Below are 20,046 nucleotides of genomic sequence, written 5' to 3' on the forward strand. Positions count from 1 at the left end.
GCCGCTCCTTGCTAGTTCGTCCGCTGCCTCGTTTCCGTAAATGCCCCTAATTACCGGGACCCATATTAGGTTAATTTCGTATTGGGCAGAAATATAGGCCAGCTCTCTCCTACATTCATACACTAGCTGAGAGCTAACAGAGTTAGAAGAAAGTGCCTGAATAGCCGCTTGGCTATCCGAGAGGATGTTCACTTGCGTTCTCGCGGGTACATTGTCTTTGATGTACCTTNTTGCGTTCTCGCGGGTACATTGTCTTTGATGTACCTTACTGCCTCCTTAATAGCAAACGTTTCGGCCTGGAAAACGCTTGCATAGTCTGGTAGGAGGAAGGATAATTTTAGGTTAAATTGCTCAATGACGACCCCAGCACCAACCCCGCATTCCATTTTTAACCAATCCGTAAATACAGTTAAGCCATGCAAGGACCCGAAATCTTCCTGATTCCAGTCACTGCGGCTTGGGAATTTCGTGCGGTGTTTATGGTGGACACAGGTCTTCGACAGGATATAGTCAGTGGGCAGCGCTTTAATTTCAGACGGTATTGCGTCTAGGATGGAACCGTTCCCGAACGGTCTTTCCTTCCAGAGCCCCAGGGCATGCAGACTGATGGCGCTGTTAGCAGCTGAATTCTCGATGAATATATCTATGGGTAATAAGTCAAGAAGGACGTTCAAAACGTCCTTCGGACAGGATCTCATTGCGCCTGTTAAGCTAGCGGCTGCTGNTGCAGACTGATGGCGCTGTTAACAGCTGAATTCTCGATGAATATATCTATGGGTAATAAGTCAAGAAGGACGTTCAAAACGTCCTTCGGACAGGATCTCATTGCGCCTGTTAAGCTAGCGGCTGCTGACCTTTGAATTCCGCCTAGCTTTTTAACTACGTAATCCTTAGTAAGGGCTGGCTACCAGACCAGCGCCCCATAAGAGATTATGGGTCGGACTATAGCTGTGTACATCCAGTGCACAATTCTTGGTTTCAAACCCCATCTGTTGCACAACATTCTCTTGGCTGCATAGAGAGCCACCGTGGCCTTCCTAGCTTGCTCCTCAATGTTTGGTTTCCAGTTAAGTTTGGGATCCAAAATAACTCCAAGGTATTTCATCTTCTTTGACAGATCCAATTCCGTTCCTCGGAACCTTGGTTTATTAAAATTTGCTAATTTTGTTTTATTTGTGAAAAGCATAAGGTCAGTTTTCTCCGGGTTTACACTAAGAGAACAGCTTATGGCCCAGGAATCTACTATCTTTAAAGTCCTTTCCATAATTTCACTTATAACCGAAGGAAACTGACCCGATACCAGTATCGCTAAATCATCGGCGTAAGCCCCCGCTTTGATTCTCTGAGAGTCCAGCTTTACCAGAAGTTTGTTTAAGACCATGTAACTAAAGTAACGGTGATAGCACTCCTCCCTGTGGGGTGCCTCTCACTGCATATACGGCCCTGCTTTGGTACCCCAATTCGGCATGTTACTCTGCTCCTTAGCAGAGACACTATCCAAGCGCGGACACAGTGATCAATCCCTGTTTCCATAAGTATTTCATGGATGGAATCTACACTGACATTATTAAAGGCCCCTCGGTGTTTATAAAGGACGCCATTGTAAATTGTTTATAGCAGAGCGAACTCTAAATTGTACGTACCACTTCATGTAGGGCAGTTTCCGTTGACTTCCCTTTCAAGTACGCATGTTGAGAGCATGATAAATTGGACGTCTTGTCCCTAACATACAGATCCCATAGCCTCTCAAACGTCTTGAGCACGAAGGACACTAGGCTTATTGGTCGGAAATCTTTAGTATTGTCATGGCCCCGTTTGCCCGCTTTAGGAATAGAAATTACCTTAATCTTCCTCCAGCTTAACGGAACGTGGTTCAGTATTAGGCACCCTCTAAAAATTGTTTCTAGGACTGGAATGACCCTCTCAGAAGCTTTCTGAAGCATGACTGGTAGTATTCCATCCATACCCGGTGATTTATAGGGTGAGAAGCTGAAGATAGCAAATTTGATCTTTTCCCTCTCTAGTAGCTCCTCTAAGAGGTCCTCGGAGAGGGTTGGTATATGGTCTGGGGCATCGGTTTCCACTACATAGATTTTGCACCCTGGAAAATGTGTATTCAGAAGGATATCCAGCGACTCCCCAGTCGACTCGGTACATGAACCATCTGACCTTTTTATATATGTTGGCTGTGAGTGCCCTTTGGCAAGGATTTTGCTTAATCTCGCAGATTCCTTGGTATCCTCGATTGATTCGAAAAATTCCCTCCAGGACGCCTCCTTGGCGTCCCGTTCGCTTTTTTGTATTTCTTTAGGTTCTCTCTGTATAGGCCATGCCTTAATCCTGTAGCATTCGTTGAAGGATTTTCTTACTTGCTTCCGTAGCGCTGTAAGGTTCTCATTCCATCAAGGTGTGCGCGCTTTCTTGTCATACCTCACCGGACAAGCTTTCTTAAGGGCCTTTCCGAAGGCCTTATTCAGGCTGTCCGCTTTGGCGTCCCTTGGCAATCTTGCCAAGAATGAAGACAGCCCTGTTGTACCCCGACTTGAGCGCCACCCCCGAGGACTTGGTTTTCCTCCTTTCTTGCTTTGGAGTGCTCCCTGGAGCACTCAACGCTGCCTTTGAGGAAGATGGGGTATTGTTGGGATCGTTAGGCTTAGCGCTCACCGGTATTGTTGTCGAAGAGCGTGTAGAGTCCAGACTGAAAGCCAGGAGCACATCCTTCTCTGCGCTCAGGATGTCTTCCGAGACATCTCTCCACTCTTCGAAATTTGTGTTTGTGTTTTGTTTTTTGTTTTTATTATTGTTTTTGTTCATTAGTTTTTTGTTCTCACGAGTATGCTCGGAAGGGGTGGTCCACCCCGGCAGAGCCGGCATACCGTGGTAAGGCACTTATACAACCGACCTTTCCCGGGCATCGGAGAGGACCATTAGTGACCAGTTCTTTAAGCAGTACTGGCCATTCATCCATCGCACGGGTACCTCATCACCACTGGCTTAAAGTGCTTTCCAGAGGAGGGAAAGGGTGAGAGTGGTCGGCAATTTATAGGTGGGGTGATAGGTAAGGGGGGCGGTTAAAGGAATCGGTTGGGTTGGGGAATGTCGGTGCGAGCGTCTACGCATGGGAGCTGCAGCCCACGGTCGCCACACGAACTACGGGTGAGCAGCCGCAGACCTCAGTCCTATACCCAGTGCCCCTCTTGGTTCATGGTGCTGTGCCCGGTGCACCAGTATGACTGACATAGCATCACTTAAGCCCCATCCCCAGCGGCAAGGAGACCGACATGATTTAGAGTAATCAGCATATCTTCTTTTTGGTTGTTTGTGTTTCCGACAGGGTAGGAGTATGATGTATGGTGGAACGATTTTCCATCATCTCTTGTCAAATTTAGTTTTGAGACAAACCGGTTTCGGCGTTGTGCCATCTTCATTGTCATTTTTCGTTCTGAATCGTTCGTGTTTCCTTCCGCTTTTATGTATTCGTGTTACTATCTGTTTTAACTGTCATTAGGTCATGCTTTTTGGTTGCTTGTATTCGCCGGCGGGTAGAAATCCGTTATTTTTATTTTCTTGGTTTTCGTGATTGCGTCGGTTTATGTTCCGTTGTTTAGCAGGTATTAGGTTGCTTGCTTGTGCCGGCAGATAGAAATCCGTTATTCTCCTTTTCTTTGTTTCTGCGGCGTGGGTATGTATCTTCGCGTTGACGTTTTTTTTTGTTTGTTCGTTTATAATTCTCCCTTGAAATGTTTTCTGCTTGTATATCTCCATGTTTCCCAATATGTTCAAACGCCGTCCTTTATGCTGTACATGGAGATGTTTGGCTGCCTTATTAGTTTCCATCGGTGTACATTTATTTTCGAACATATGATTTGCAAAGTTTGATTCTGGTGTGACGCTTGGTTTTTGTGTCCTTTTATTCTAGTCTCTTATATGTTCTCGGAATCTTGTTTTAATCTTACGGCCAGTTTGCCCTATGTAGCTACACTTGTATTCACACGTTAATTTGTATACACCCTGCTTATCTAGAGTGTCCTCTTCGTTTGTGCTGTTGTTCAGTACCCTTCCGACTTTGTTCCTGGTTCTGAACGATGTGCGAATGTTGAATTTTTGGAAAACCTTGGCCAGTTTGTTTCTTATTTTACCCGTGTAAGATAACACTGCCCAATCCGTATCGTTGTTTTCTTTCTTGTCCCTACTTTTTCGTGTCGAGTCCTTTCTAATTTTANTTCCGACTTTGTTCCTGGTTCTGAACGATGTGCGAATGTTGAATTTTTGGAAAACCTTGGCCAGTTTGTTTCTTATTTTACCCGTGTAAGATAACACTGCCCAATCCGTATCGTTGTTTTCTTTCTTGTCCCTACTTTTTCGTGTCGAGTCCTTTCTAATTTTATCCACCAGATCTTTTTTGTATCCATTGTTTTTGGCAATAGCATAGATTGTGCCTAGCTCTCTCCTGTGTGCTTCCTTAGTAAATGGGGTTCGCTCAAGTCTAGTTAATAATTGTCTAAATGCTGCGTTTTTGTGTTGTTGTGGGTGGTTAGTGGTTTCATGTATTACTGTGTCGGTTGCTGTGGGCTTTCTGTATATATCGTATTCCAGTCTGTTGGTGGTCTTGTTTATTTTAATTGTAAGGTCCAAATAGTTGAGTTTTCCTTTATCTTCCTTATCCATCGTGAATGCTTTATTTTTGTGTTGTTCATTAAGATAGTCTAATATCTGCTCCTCTTTGGCCCCCGTTATTATACATATTATGTCGTCCACATATCTAGCGTAGAAGTTGACCCCTAAATTGGTTGTGAGATGCTCTTTACTTTTATTTTTTTAAATTTTATTTTAGAAAAAATTAGAACCAAGTTGAATAAAATTTTTTTAACGATTATTATAGGCTTCAAAAAGAAGTGTCATTTACATTGGTTATTGTGGTACACTAACTGTACATTGAATTCTTGTACTAAAATATATCTTTCTTATGCTTCCAGAACATTATAAAAATAATTAAATATAACAAAATTATTAGCACCAATAGCTAAAATAGCGAAAATGCAAATAAGCCTCAATACTAGGTAGTGTAATTTTTTAGATTTATACGTTTAAAAAAAATAATTAATAAGCATTCGAAATCTAAAAAATACATTTTTAGAACAAAGACGTGTAATGTGTAAATACAGGACTAGACATAAAACGTAAGTTTCATAAAGTGGACGCAATCCTTTCATCGAAAGGGGTCAAAATCCAATGCATACTATAATATCAGATATATATAACACAATATTTGACTGCAATATTTTTATAAATATATTAATTCGTTTCCCTTCGCAGGGTTCATTTGTGCTTCAATCGCTATTTTAAATGACTCTCGCTTTTTGAAGTGAAACTTCTTAGGCGGCGGTATCGCAAAAATGGAGAGTGAAATTTTTAAAACTGAAAACGTTACATGAGTGAGAAGGAAGATATAGGTGGTATAGGGAAGTGGAAAAAAGAAATAAAGCGACGCATGACGGGTACGAGTACCTACATATGTATATATGTATGATTGAATGCACGTATGTATGTATACATATATATGTATGTATGAACGAAGTCATTGCGCATTTCAGCTCTGCCGCTGCCAAGCAATATATGTGTAAATGATGCAAGCGTGCTTCGCGTAACTATGTACATCCATTCGTTCATATGTACATATGTTTGTATGGATATATTTATGATGAAGCAAACAGGCTTCGTTGATGTTCTGATGGGCATATGTATGTACTTATGGACAGAAATGTTTTCATGTATGTACATATGTTTGAATGGTTGTATGTATATATATTTGTATGTATGTACATATGTTTGTGTATGTACATATGTTTGTGTACATGTATATATGCACATATGTAGTACAAACGAAAACAAATCTAATAAGCTGCTCGTTGATATAAATGCGAACTGTACTGATTGTCAAAAATTATGTGTTTGTTGTANATGTAGAAACTGAATGAATGAACACCATTTCATGATTTCGATTAACGCGAAATAGAGTTTATGCACTTAGTTTTTACTCAGATCGATGAAATGATTTCGTGAATTGGACTACGCATACATGTTATACTTATGCTTTTAATTTATAAGGTAATTTTATATTTTATACTCTTGTTGCCACATGAATATACGAATTCGTGATAAGAATATATGAATTCGCCTTGGAAGATAGAAAGCGAGTAAGAATAAATGCCGAACAAAGGAATTTGTCTTCTTTCAACTTAAATAAATGCATTTTGCAAACAAAAGTGCGTATGTTACTTAGTGCCTTGGTGATGGCGAATTCGTAAGGCTCTATTGATTGCATTATAAACATTTTCATTTATTTGTTAAACATACAATTACTTCCATTACAACCCGGTCCTATGGATGCTAGAAGCGTGAGTTCATATAAGGTGGTGTTACCAGAAAATGAATAAATAAATTAAATGTATATCAGAAAATTAATAAGATGAAATGAAATTATTGTTTGATTTCTAACCAAACCTATGTATGTAACTCAATCGCCTAATGGTTTGCCGAACCGTAAACATATGTTTACACATCCAATTTCGTGAGTAGGTACCTGGTACTCACACTTTTTTAAGAAGTTTCACTTCTAACATGTGTACGGTGTTACACACGCATTTTTTTTTTAAATAGGTAGTTCCCATTAGCCGCTGAATCCATAATACCATTCGTTCCCCTAATTGCAAGGAAAACAATGTTATCACCATTGCAACAATAAAAAGTTTTACGGCGCTCTTGAAATTTTATTGACCTTGAGGCCGTTTCTAATGAAAAAAATGTTGTGGAAAAAGAACAATAATTTACTCATAGGTAGAATTTATAGCAACTATCATCAAATCTCCTCACCAGACTTCTTCACCGCGGTCACTGGGATATGAACCATTAGAAACTGCCTCAAACTCAATAAAAATTGTTGAGATCTCGAAATATTTTTTACCATTGGCATCCTAAACTAAATGATGGTAAATTTGTATGTAGATTTCCCTCCCATAGAGGGGGGCTTGAATAAACCCCCAAAATCACTGGATTTAAAGCTTAACGATGTTGTGCATTTTCCTCCATATAAAGTACTATGCTCGACCATGCTCAAAATTTCTTTTTATATGGAAGAAAATGTTTAAAAATCAACGCGATTTTCTAGCGTCTTGAAATTTGCACTTTATTCTACTAAAATTTAATAGGCTACAAACCTACCCCTACACCAAAAATTAAAAAAAAAAATCTGATTAAAAAGTTTGAATTATTTGAGTGGTTTTGGTAAAATTTTTATAATTTTTGTACAAAATTTGAAATGTGGATTTATGTGACGCGTGTTAAACAATGCACTAGACTTTTATAAAAAAATATTAAACATCGAATAAACAATAGTAATATGTATAGCCAAAACTGGTCAAAATAAAAAGTTTATATTATTTCTTCCACCACTGTATGTATGTAGTTAGATATGTAAATTAAGTTTAAAATAAAGAGCTTAAATAAGTTCTTTATTACTGATAAATTTATGAATTTCAACATTTACTTAATATTACATCCAAAATTACTTGTACAATTGCTATGTGAATATATTTGTCATTTAGGGGCGAGCGCCCGCTCGTTAGCGTCACCATAATATTGTTATAACTTTGGAACTACTTGTTGTCTAAACCTGAAACTTTCCCACAAACTTTCTTGGGCATTTGTCCATAATTCTGTATTAAAATATTAACAAAATTCAAACTCAATAACATTACTTTTGCATTTGAAAAAACTACATCCATAATTTTTATAAAAAATCCGCCACTTCATTTTTGATAAGTTTTGAGGACTGCAGTTAATCTCAGTTTCTTTAGAATAGTATCTAGTTTATTGTGTAAAAATTTCAAATTAATCGATAATAAAACGTCTGAGATATGCCGAGTTCAAGTTAAAATTTCGCAAAAATTGGCCGCTGTGAAAAATCAGGTGATTTGGCTTTTTCGACATGAAGGCATCTGTAAAAACTAGGTTAAAATTAACTGTAAATGAATCTCTGTGTAAGCTATCAATTACAATCGGCCTCAACCGGTTACTTTGACCCGAACCCCTCTCGAGATTTCTCGAGCTTGCTAAATAGAGCGTAGAGTTGTCGTAGGGTTTTCGACCTAGCTTCGTTGAACTGTGTACACGGCGAAAAAGTCTCGCTAAATAACTCTCACATAGACTTTGTAGGTGAGTCTCTCGTAGAGCTCTATTGAGTTTTTACACGTCTCTAGCGAGATTTTTGTCTAAATCTCGTTTTTTCTACCGTGTACACTTACCCTAAGAGAGTAATTTTGTTATTTGACAGTTTTACAGGTTTTTGCACGAAGTTATCTGGAACGCAACTATAATTTATACTGAGAAAACACAGAACTTAGTGTTCACAATTCACTGGCACCTTCATTTTCACTCAGTTGGATAATTTTTTTTCAATGAAAGCTATTAAATTTTGCAAGAGCCCAGTTGAGCCCGTGTTTTGAAATATTGTTTGTTTGTATTAAATTTTGTAGTGTAAAGTGCTGAAAAAGTATACATTTTTTAGAAAATCGATTCTCCTGTTCCTGTTAATAAATGTTACATTATAAAAACTGGTTGAAAACCATTTTAGAGTACCCCCGAAACGAAGAAATTCCCCAAAAAAATGTTTCATGTTTTATAAAAAAATTTTCCATAAAATTAAAAAAAAAATTGTGTGTTTCTAGAAAAAATTTTGGTATGCAGTTTTATATATCATTAAATTTTAGTACAATAAGGTACGATTTGTAAGTGGCTAAAATTTTCGCTAACATTTTGAGCACATCTGCGTGCTACATGGGAAATAAAAGCTTTTGTTATAATATTAAAAATCAACGCGAACCCTTAGCCACTTGTGACTTGCAGTTCATTGTACTAAAACTTAATGATCTATAAAACTGCATACCCAAAATTTTAATAAAAATTAAAAATAAAAATATAATTTTGGTGAACATTTTTTATAACATTTAAAATTATTATTTTTTGAATTTTTTTGTTTTGGGAGAACCCTACAATTTGTTTGCAACTAGTTTTTATTATGTATGTACATTTATTAACTGGAACGGGAGAATCGAGTTTTTTCAAAAATGCTACTGTTTATGCACGTCGCACTAAAAAAATAAATACAAACAAACAACAATGCATAATATTTTTTAATATTTTTATTGAGTTTTGTGCCACGATTGTTTATTAGGAAAACTTGAAAAAGCAACAAAGTTTAAGCGGTAGAAGTTATAGCAGCTATTTCGGAGATCACCACATATCTTCAACAGACCTCTTTTTTCTAGACTTCAGCAGGGATCGAACCTGCGTAGTCAACGTTCAAAGTCAGAAGCGTTAACCACTCAGCTATGTACACCCCGTAAACTCTTGTTGCTAATTCAATTTCTTTATTCAACAGCTTAGTGGCTGTGTACAAAAAAAACAACAATTCATAAAGCTGGCTCAAATGGTCTCTTGCAAATTTTATTACTTAGCAATAAAAAAAATATCAAATTGAGTGAAAAATGCAGGCTCCAGTGAATTGCGAACACAAAATGCAAATTTTGAACCACTCTGCGCTGTCCCTAGCCGGTTGTTTCTTTGGTTGTTTTATTTGCATCGTTTATTTTACCCAAGCATAAAATATATATAGATTCAGATTTTACCTTTTTAAACTAAATAAACTGAAATTAAATTAACGTAATCTTTATTTTAAAGCTCCGCCCGAAATAACTGTTGAAAAGTCATGGGTCCATGCAGCGGAAGGTTACGACGTGGAGCTTGTGTGCATAGTACATGGTGATGTAAATTCTGAGGTAAGCATAAAATTAAACATGTACCAAATTTTAAAACATTTGGGCATATAATTTATTTATATTATGCATTTAGTAATTTTATTTGGACAATTTCTACATCATATTATGTAAAATGTTTGTGTCTTACTACTTTTTGGTCCATATTTACATTGCCAAAGCTCATTGTGCATTATTTTCAAACGGGGTACTTCCTTAAACTGGCGAATTCTTTGACAACTTCGAATGACTCGAAACATTTATTGAGCTGTCAAAGTTTTCAGTTGTTTATTTCTTAGCATGATACAAAAAATAAGGTAGTTTCGTTTAATGACATTCGTTGTTGTTGTTAACCATTTGACTTTTAATAAAATTATGGCATTTCATCAAATTCACGCTACCTGATCACTACAAGAAATATTGGATTTTTTAAGCAGAAGATTTTATCAGTACATTCAAAAGTGTGGAATATGATGAACTAGAAAATTATGCCGGCTACATGATTTCGAAAATGGGCTTGACGACTAGGTTTCAGAACGCATGAAGAAAGTGTATACTTACATATCGTCGCTTAAAGTACAAAACCGCGTATCGTCGTTCTGCAAAACCGCGCAACTGACATTTTTTGCCAAAAATTGGATTTGCTCACACTAGCTCTTGGCTCAATCTTTATCCATTCGTTCTGAAATATACTAGCCAGAAATGCTATTGCTTTATAAAAAGTGAACCATTTTGAAAAATGAGTGTTTTTACTCTCTAGAAAATAATTTATACAACCTCACATACGCGGTTTTGCATTATCTTGATACGTGGTTTTGCTTTTCTTGATACGCAGTTTTGTACTTTAAACGACGATATGTGTATGGTGTTTGTTATATTATGGGTTAGACTTTTATATAAGACTAACAAATACCCGGCGTGCTTCGCGACGCCTCGTGAGTAATTTTGCATCAAAGTTAAGGAGAAACCGTATTGAAACTCAGATGGGAAAACCTGTTCAGGGGAAGAATTTTTCCTTTATTAGTATCCATAATTCATATGGCCGGCCATTGTAACGCTAGTACATATGTATGTACATATAATGTGTTGTAGTCGATTGGCAATAATAATAAAAGTTAAGATCTAAATATCTTCACAAATCAGTGCCGTATCAGTTCAGTATCATTGGTTGCTTTCATAAGACGTAGCTGTTTAGCTCATCTGCTACGAAACTGCTGGCAACTGTTGAACCCAACAATTACGTCTTAGAAACGGCATGATGAATATGCTGCCAAATGAACAGCTGATAAATGTAAACAAATGAAATTGCAACAAATAGAAATAGTTGAGCCGATACTATTTAGAATTCAACGCTGAGCGGCCGCCGTGTTGAAAAAATCGTTCAATGTTACTGTTGCTCTTTTGGCAACTTAATCAGGGGTGTGTTTAATGCCTTTTAAAAACACGATGCAGAGGGACATCTATCGTTCTTAGTTTTAAATAAAAGAGGTCGAGATTTTCCTTTAAATATATATACAAATTTCAATTCTTTATTAGAATACAAGCAAAAAGTGGGCTGTAGTAAAAAGGTGATGCAGTCTATGCTGATCAAGAGTTCGATTGCGAGTGCTCGAGCCCTTCGCGTTTTAAAAACGTTAGGTTTTAGCAACTTTTAATATGTGTGTGTACATGGGTTCGTTTTAAACTCTAGGAACATACATAGATATGTTCGAAAACCAATGTATACATTTTTATATAATTCAACATTTTACGTGTAGGTACATTAGGGAAAAATTCAAATTTTGGATGGGTGTGCTATTCAGTATGAATTCAAAATATAAGAATGCGAAACATGTATGCATATATGTATATCTGTGTATATAAAACAAATTGTGAAAACGCCTTAGTCGTCCATGTCCTCAACATCGCGCCCGCCCTGCAGTGCTAGTGCCAGCAGCAGCTCCATCAGCTGCTCGATTATGATCTGTACCTTGTTCAGCAGTTTGCGGACCTGGCGACGTTTGATAGCGGAGCGGCTCTGGAGGTTTCCTGCTTGTTTTTGGATTGTGCGGCGGCTGGAAGTTCGGCCGTTTCGGATCACGTTTCTGCGTCTATGCCCTGGCGAGCTCGAGGTCGTTCGGTGCAGCAATGTATGGTGCACCCTGCCGCAACGGTGAAAACTAGCCGGAGAATCGCAAGCGCCAGTTACATGTGAGGTGGCCAGGCAGTTGACACAGTATTTGTGGACCCGGGCCGATTCATGCCTCTCGTCAGGTGTCATCGCGAGGAATGCGCGGCAAAAGCGCAACGAGTGTGGGCGACAACATAGGCGGCACTTGCTGAGCTCCATTGATGCTTCGTTCGTCCTATGAAGAAGAGGAAATTCGAAAATAAACATTAGTTTTTTTCCTGTAAAGGCGGAAAGATGAGAGTGAAAGTTTGGTGTAGTGTTTAACCAATGAGCGTGGTACCACCTGCACATGACTGTACGTCGTGCGGAGGGGTATGCATATTAGGGTATGAAGAAAGAAAATTAGGAATGGGGATGATGCATCAAGCATCCATTGTGCTAGGTGGAGGTGGTAGCAAGCATAATCTTGCAATGTTGCGTGTTACAACTCCTATTTGGGTGTGTATATCTGCCACGCAAACGTTTTGGTCAGGACCGGGATAGAGTTTGACAATACGTCCTAGGCGCCACTCATTTGGTGGTAGGTTATCGTCTCTGATGACGACTAGATCTCCTTCTGCGATAATGCGCTCTTTGCCTTTCCATTTGTGCCTCTTGTGTAGATCTTGTAAATACTGATTTTTCCATCGGATGCTGAATTGATGGTGAAGTACCTTGAGCTTCTGCCATTTGTTTATGAGAGACAGGTTTTCTGCCTTGGGTTCTGGCAGAGAAACGAGTGGTGCTCCTCTTAAAAAGTGTCCGGGAGTTAGCGGCTGTAAATCGCTGGGATTCTGAAACAAGGGAGAAAACGGCCGGGAATTGAGTACCGCTTCAATTCGTATGAGGAGTGTGGTAAATTCCTCGAACGTAAATTTATGAGTCCCCGCGACTTTGGTAAAGTGTGTCTTAAAGCTTTTAACCGCAGCTTCCCACAGACCTCCCATATGAGGAGCATATGGCGGTATAAATTGCCAGGAGAGACCATGAAGTTCATATTTTTCAGCGATGTCTGAGGCAGCTTCCCTGAGAAATGTGGAGAGTTCTCTGTGGATTGACCTCTGGGCGCCTACGAAAGTTTTCCCGTTGTCCGACATGATTTTGTGAGGAAGACCACGTCGGCCCACGAATCTGGCAAAGCATGCTTTGAAAGCTTCAGTTGTCAGGTCTGAGCAGAGTTCAAGATGGATGGCCTTTGTGGAGAAGCACACAAACACACATACGTATGCTTAAGTGTATGAGGCTCGTCGCAGTAAGGAAGTTTTAACTAAGAACGGCCCAGCGAAATCTATTCCGGTGGTGTGGAAAGGAAGCGAGTATGTCGCTCATTCTGGAGGCAGTGCCGCCATTATTTGTGCTCGCATTTTTTGTTTGAATATGGTGCATACCTTGCAGTGAAATATACACTTCTTTATTTTCTGTTTCAGGCGGGGCACGTAATATTCCTGTTGAACCATGCGTATCATGAGCTGTTTTCCCGCGTGGAGTAGAGTTACGTGGAGGAAGTCTAGAAAGAGGGAGAAGAAGGTGGAACTGTCTGGTATTATAATAGGGTGCCTTTCGTTAAAACTGAGTGCAGCGTACTTAAGGCGACCGTTTACGCGCATTACGCCAGCTTTATCCAGCATGGGGTTCAAAGATAGCAGTGAGCTTTTTTTATTAACGGGCTTAGAGGCTTCGAGCTGTGCGACTGCTTCTCCATAATGATTACGTTGGGCGCATATGATGAGTCGCGTTTTTACGCATCTGATTTCTTCTTGGGTAAGTGTATGGGTGATGGGCACTGACTCCTTTCGCGCGTTGTGTAGAAAACGATATACGTAAGCCATTACCCTAAGTGCGCGAGAGAAGGACGAGAATCGAGTGAGAAGGTCTTCGTTCTCTATGGTGTGGTACGCTTCCACCGATTTTTGTTCGGGGGGAGATAGAGTTGGAGGCGCGTTCTTTGGCCAGCGCGCTGAGGACTTTGTGAGCCATTGGGGCCCATTCCACCATAATGAACATTCTGCCAGATCTTGCGGCTTGCATCCTCTTGTGCCGAGATCTGCCGGGTTATCTGAACTGGATACGTGTCTCCAGGTGGCATTACTGACGTTCTGTAGTATGTGTGAGGTTCGATTCGCTACATACGTCTTCCATGTCCATGGGGGCTTTTCTAGCCAGGCCAATACTATAGAGGAATCGGACCAGAGGGTGAGCTCGTGTACTGGCAAATTGAGTTGGGATCGAATCTGCCTAACTAGTTTAGAGAGCAAGACCGCTCCACAGAGCTCCAAGCGAGGGAGACTTACAGTTTGAAGAGGTGCGACCTTGCTTTTCGCTACGGGTAAGTGGGCGGATATAGAGCTTTCGCTGTGTTGAACTCGCAGATAAACGCATGCGCAGAAGGCTATTTCGGAAGCATCTGAGAATCCGTGAAGTTCAATACCCTTGTCCGGAGAAAACTGTACCCATCGTGGTATTCTTATATGTTAGATGGCTGCTAAGTTTTCTTGAAAAGAGTTCCACTTGCGAAGCGCGCCGGGTTTGACGATTTCGTCCCATCCTGTGCCTTCCATCCACAGTTGTTGGAGTAATATCTTTGCCTATATCATCATTGGCGTTAGCCACCCTGCCGGGTCGAAAAGTTTCGCAACGGAAGACAAAATCTGTCTTTTAGTGGCTATTTTGGAGTCTGAAAGGGGGATCCAGTAAGAGAATTCGTCGCTTAGGGCATTCCATTTTATTCCGAGAGTTTTTGTGGAACTGGAATCTTGGAATTGGAGGAAGTCTGCGTCTAATAGATCGGATGGGGCTATAGTTTGGAGAATTTCTTTGTGGTTTGCCGTCATTTTCTTTAATGGGAAACTAGCTGACTTTAGTGCTGCAATCACTTGATTCATTGATGTGAGTGCTGTCTCGAGATCATGTCCTCCTGAAAGTATATCGTCTACGTAAATTTCGTTTAGCAGTATTTCAGAGGCTTTCGGGTATTTTTCCTTTGAGTCTTGGGCAAGTTGGTGCAGGGTTCTTATGGCCAAGTACGGTGCGCAATTAACACCAAATGTCACCGTTTTTAATTTGAAGTCTTCGACCGAACTTTCAGGGGTTCTACGGAATATGATCCTTTGGAAATCTTGGTCCTCGGGATGTACATAAATCTGGCGGTACATTTTCTCAATGTCACCATTGAAAGCGTATTTGTACAGGCGCTATTTGAGGATAACGAGCATTAAATCATTTTGGAGTATGGGGCCCATGTGGAGGATATCGTTTAACGAAATGCCAGAGTGAGATAGTTTGGACGCGTTGAAAACCACTCGCACTTTTGTAGTTTTGCTATCTGGCTTTAGAACTGCGTGATGGGGTAAATAAAAGGAAAAATACTTTCCACCTTGTATAATCTCTTGCGACGATGTGGGTTCTATGTGATTTAATGTCAGATACTCTTCCAAGACTTTGGAGTACGTCTGTTGCAGTTCAGGTTTTCTTTCGATGCTCCGCTCGATACTTAGATACTGATGTTGAGATGCAGGTCTGGAGTGTCCAAGTGCAATCGTGTCTGGGAAGGTAGTTTTGAAAGGGAGTTTTACTACGTAACGACCGTCATCTCTGCGAACTGTGGACCTTTGGTAGAGTTCTTCGCAAAATACATCGTCTTCAGTGAGAGTCGGGGCTGATGATACTTCCTCCTGTTCCCAGAACTTCTTGAGTAGATCGTTGAGAGTGTCTGTCGAGTTTTCGATTACCTGGGTTGTGAATGAAGGGACGTGCTCTGTTACCGGGCCGCTCAAAATCCACCCAAATATTGAATTTTGCGCTATTAAACTTCCACCGACATTGGTTTTTAGGCCTGGGAGTAGCACTTGGGGGATGACATCACTTCCTAATACCATATCTATTCGAGCTGGAGTAAAGCAGTTAGGGTCTGCTAGAGGGAGAGATGAGTATTCTTGCAGTTCCGTGTATGTATCTTTGAACGATGGCAAGAAATGGTGAGTTGCGGTAGTATTATCACGTGTGTTGCGATTTTTATTGTTAAATCCGCCGAACAAATGGTAATGGAGCAAATTTTGTTCGCGTTTTGTACTACGAATCCGCCCATTCCCAAAATTTCGTAGTTTGTGGTTTTTGTTGGGAGACCAGAAATCCTTGATCTATAAGAGCTCGAATTGTGAATGTTTCTCCATTATGCAGGATTGAGACTTTTGCGGTAGGAAGTAGAGTTTTTTCTCTACTGCTCGCGAAGTGTGAGAGCGTTTGGTTTTGTTGAGAGGACGAGGGAGTTTGGTTTTGTTGAGCGTCTTTTGAGGTTGATCCTTTGTTTGGGTTGCTATTCGCTGGGGTGGAAGTCGCGCCTGATTCGTTTTTGGCCTTGTGCCTGTATTTGCTGTTTGTGATTAGCGGGGTGATGGAGAAGAGAGTGATGCCGTTTTTGGCAGTATACACAGGTAGAATTGCTATGTCACTCTGTTTCTGAATGGGAGAAGGCTAAACAGTTCCTACAATAGTGATTATCTTTTATGAATTTGTTGCGATCCTGCACTGAGATCTCCTTGAATTTGACGCAGTTCATCATAGAATGGTTGGAGTTGCATAATTTGCAAGATGCCTGCTTTTTTCTCTCAGCGTTAAATGAGTGGGTTCTGCTTTTATAGCTGAAAGAATCATGCTTATTAGGGGTGGATGAGCTAGGAGGGTAATTTTGGTTAAAGCATTTGGGCTTATTTGGCCTATACGTACTAAGTCGTTCAACAACTTCGTACCGTGTTGTCAGGAATTGGTCCATTTCTGACCAGAGAGGCAACTCCTTTCTTGAGTTGAGTGATTGTTCCCATAAGGTGAGAGTTTCGTCTGGGAGTTTTGAGGAGCAGAGGTATATTAGCATGGGGTCCCAGTCTTTTGTGGACACACCATTGGCATTGAGGGTTGAGAGGCAATTGTTAATAGTGGTCATTATTGCTTGAATTTGTTCCCCCTTTTTAACTATGAATGGGTTGAATATTAAAAACGGTTTTTAGCTGGTTGTCGACGAGAATTCTGCGATTCTCGTATCGAGACTTTAAAGCGTCCCACGCCAGCTCAAAGTTGTGGTCGTTAAGTGCATAATTTTTAATTTTTTTTTTGCCTTAAATGATAAAGCTTCTGGGCTTGAGAGAGTTTGGGGTGATTTATGTACACTGCCGTGAACATATCCCTAAAGGACGGCCAGTCTTCATATCCACCGTAAAATGTTTCCGTGTCACACGCAGGCACTTTTAAATAGTTTTGGAGTTCGGGTGGCGCTGGAATGCTGATGTTACTAGCGGCCATCATTTCGGGTTGGTGATGACTAAGTAACTCGTTGATGTGCGTCCTGGTACTGATGCACGTGACTACAGCGGTGTCCTATTTCGCCTCGCATACCTTACTGGATCTCTCGTCCGAGCTGCTCATGTATACCGCTTCGTACGAGTTCTCCACCCATGACAAGTGTTTGTTGAGTTCCTCCAAGTAAAGCTTGAGACTGGCTTCCGAATGATCTGTTTCGCAAATCTTCCACCACTTCGCGCAATATTTTTCAAGCTTAGAAATTTCGAAGAGGAACTTTTTTTGAGCTTTGGTAAATTCCTCGTCGTCAGTTTGGGACTTTGACCGTGTTTTTTTTGGTGCCTGTTGAGGGAGCTGGAGGGAAGCGGTTTCTTGTTTTTCCTCGGTCATTTTAATTTAATTTATTATAGTGTTTAGATATTTAGAGACTGTGAGCTTATTTTACGAAAACAAATTTACTTTTTCGAACTATTTGTTTTTTTTCAACGTATTTTATTTGAGGTGAAAGAAACTTTCTACGTGAATGAGTCTACTTGGGAATTTAATTAACCGCGGCAAAATTTCACTTTTCAAATATTTGGGGACTATTCTGCAAAATTTATTTACAATATTTAATTTTTGTATTGAGCTCTTGCACGTTATTCGTGCAAATTTTACTAAATTGAGTGCTTGTATGTAAAATTTCAAGAGTCACTGTGTTGTCTCAGCGCGTCTGAGCCCAATAGAGTTCACGTATGTATCCACGTATGTGTACAAGTACGTATTTTGCGCCAAAAAAATTCAGGTTTTTTGGTTCTTTTATATATTAAAGTCCTGTAATGCTCATTAAAATATTTATTTTGATGTAAATTTGCATTTATTGGGTTATATAATCGAAATCGAATTTCAATCGCACTGATCCGAAAATTTTCTTGAGTCACTTTATTGCCTCAGCGCGTCTGAGCACAATAGCATATGTATATTATTGAGCGTACTTGTTTTTTGCGCAAAAGCAATTGAATATGTAGTGGTTTATGCGCGGGTACATACACTGAAATTAGTGCAAATATGTAAGGGCGTATATAGGTATATATGGGAACGCGGGAGCAAAGTGAAAATATAAAAAAAACCTAATTTGCCTATTGTGTAAACGTATGGGTTCTTACAAGGTGAGTTTGCTACCTAAAAGTTGGTATGTACATACAGTGTGAAAGTAGAGTTTACCAAAATATATGGAAGCCTGTTACACTAAAGCGTAAGAATGTATGCACATATGCATCTGCAAAGTCGCTTACAATTTTATTTGAAGCGCTATCGTTTTGAGTTGCGTACATACGTAGTAAATATGTACATATAATTATATGTAATATATAATTGGCACTGGGGTATTAGTACATATGTACAAAATAGGCAAACGACCTGACCGATGGAATCTTGTTTGATTTGAGTTGGCGATGAGAAACGGGAATTTTTGTTTGCGAATGCCCAGTCGGAAATTTGGGTCGTTCAATTCGAACACTTTTCATATACCTCCAAGATGTGGATAAATTTATTTAGTATATACGTGGGGGAGTATATATTTGCGTATATACATATGTATGTATATATGCACTTAGGTTAGGACTTTATTTTTTGAGTTTAAGATAGAGCTGAGCAAGATCTACATATGTATTTATAGGAAATTATGTACCGACGGAGTGTACGGTAAGTATGTCGTATGGGAGATTTTATATGCACCGGTAATTGAAAAAATAGAGCAATTCAGTTTACCGTGTTTTACGAAAATCCGCTAAACTTTTTATGAAATGTATGTATGTATAATTTGAGACACTCACTTTGGCATTTCGACTTCTTTGTACAAACTTTTTGATCCTGCTTGTACTCTACTGTACCGAATGTTGCTTGCCGTTGCTGTTCCTTTGCTTGCAGATGTTGTTCCTAAACTCGCTTTAATCGCTGCTAGGCTTGCTGTTGCTGCGGTGACTACTACCGTTGCGCCAATTATGTACCTTGATTGCCGATGGTACTGCGATTCTCCTGCGGTGGCTGGTTCTCCAAATGCAATGGTGGCTGCGAACGCCCTTGAACAGCACAATTTTTTCTNGCCAATTATGTACCTTGATTGCCGATGGTACTGCGATTCTCCTGCGGTGGCTGGTTCTCCAAATGCAATGGTGGCTGCGAACGCCCTTGAACAGCACAATTTTTTCTTTAGTGCGCTTTTTTATGTTAATAGTTTTGTATCTATAAATTCTCTTTTTTATGTTTATATGAATTTTCACTTTCTTTTTGTTAGTTTTTGTGTGCACGCTTTTGTTTTTTATGTGCGTTTTGTTTTTCACACCACACAGCGGGCACTGTTAGTTTTTTTTTTAATTTCGGTGTCTAATTTGTTTGCTGTATTTAAATGTTTAGTTCTTTAATTTGCACTTTGCTTACTTAGATTTTGTTCACTTTGCGTTTTTTTTATTTGTTTCGCGTCCCGCGCGCCGCTCGCAATCGAAACTCTTTTTTTCTTTTTCCGGAAATTGAAAAAAGCTGACTTCCAAGCTTTGTTTTGTGAGTTTTAAGCGCCTTAGGTGCTGCCAATTCTTTTGTGATGGCGCGTAAGGACCATATGTTGCGCTCTTGGCAACTTAATCATGGGTGTTTTTAATGCCTTTTAAAAACACGATGCAGAGGGACATCTATCGTTCTTAGCTTTAAATAAAAGAGGTCGAGATTTTTCTTTAAATATATATACAAAATTCAATTCTTTATTAGAATTGAAGCAAAAAGTGGACTGTAGTAAAAAGGTGATGCAGTCTATGCTGGTCA

The 20,046-nt window shown here is 39.6% G+C and overlaps 1 protein-coding gene across 1 annotated transcript in view; it reads left to right on the plus strand.

The window, feature by feature from the left end:
• The window catches only part of LOC108358074 (limbic system-associated membrane protein), a gene marked incomplete at its 3' end in the record, with an annotated part of 200,845 nt that overhangs the window by 120,516 nt on the left and 60,283 nt on the right, over positions 1-20,046 (plus strand). Inside the window, exon 4 of the mRNA XM_017609207.1 lies at positions 9,739-9,836. Coding sequence (XP_017464696.1) covers positions 9,739-9,836 — 98 coding nt within the window. The remainder of the gene's footprint in view (positions 1-9,738; positions 9,837-20,046) is intronic.

This window comes from Rhagoletis zephyria, unplaced genomic scaffold (assembly GCF_001687245.7).
Source record: "Rhagoletis zephyria isolate East Lansing unplaced genomic scaffold, Rhagoletis_zephyria_1.1 Rzeph_scaffold_00201, whole genome shotgun sequence".
Taxonomy (NCBI): domain Eukaryota; kingdom Metazoa; phylum Arthropoda; class Insecta; order Diptera; family Tephritidae; genus Rhagoletis; species Rhagoletis zephyria.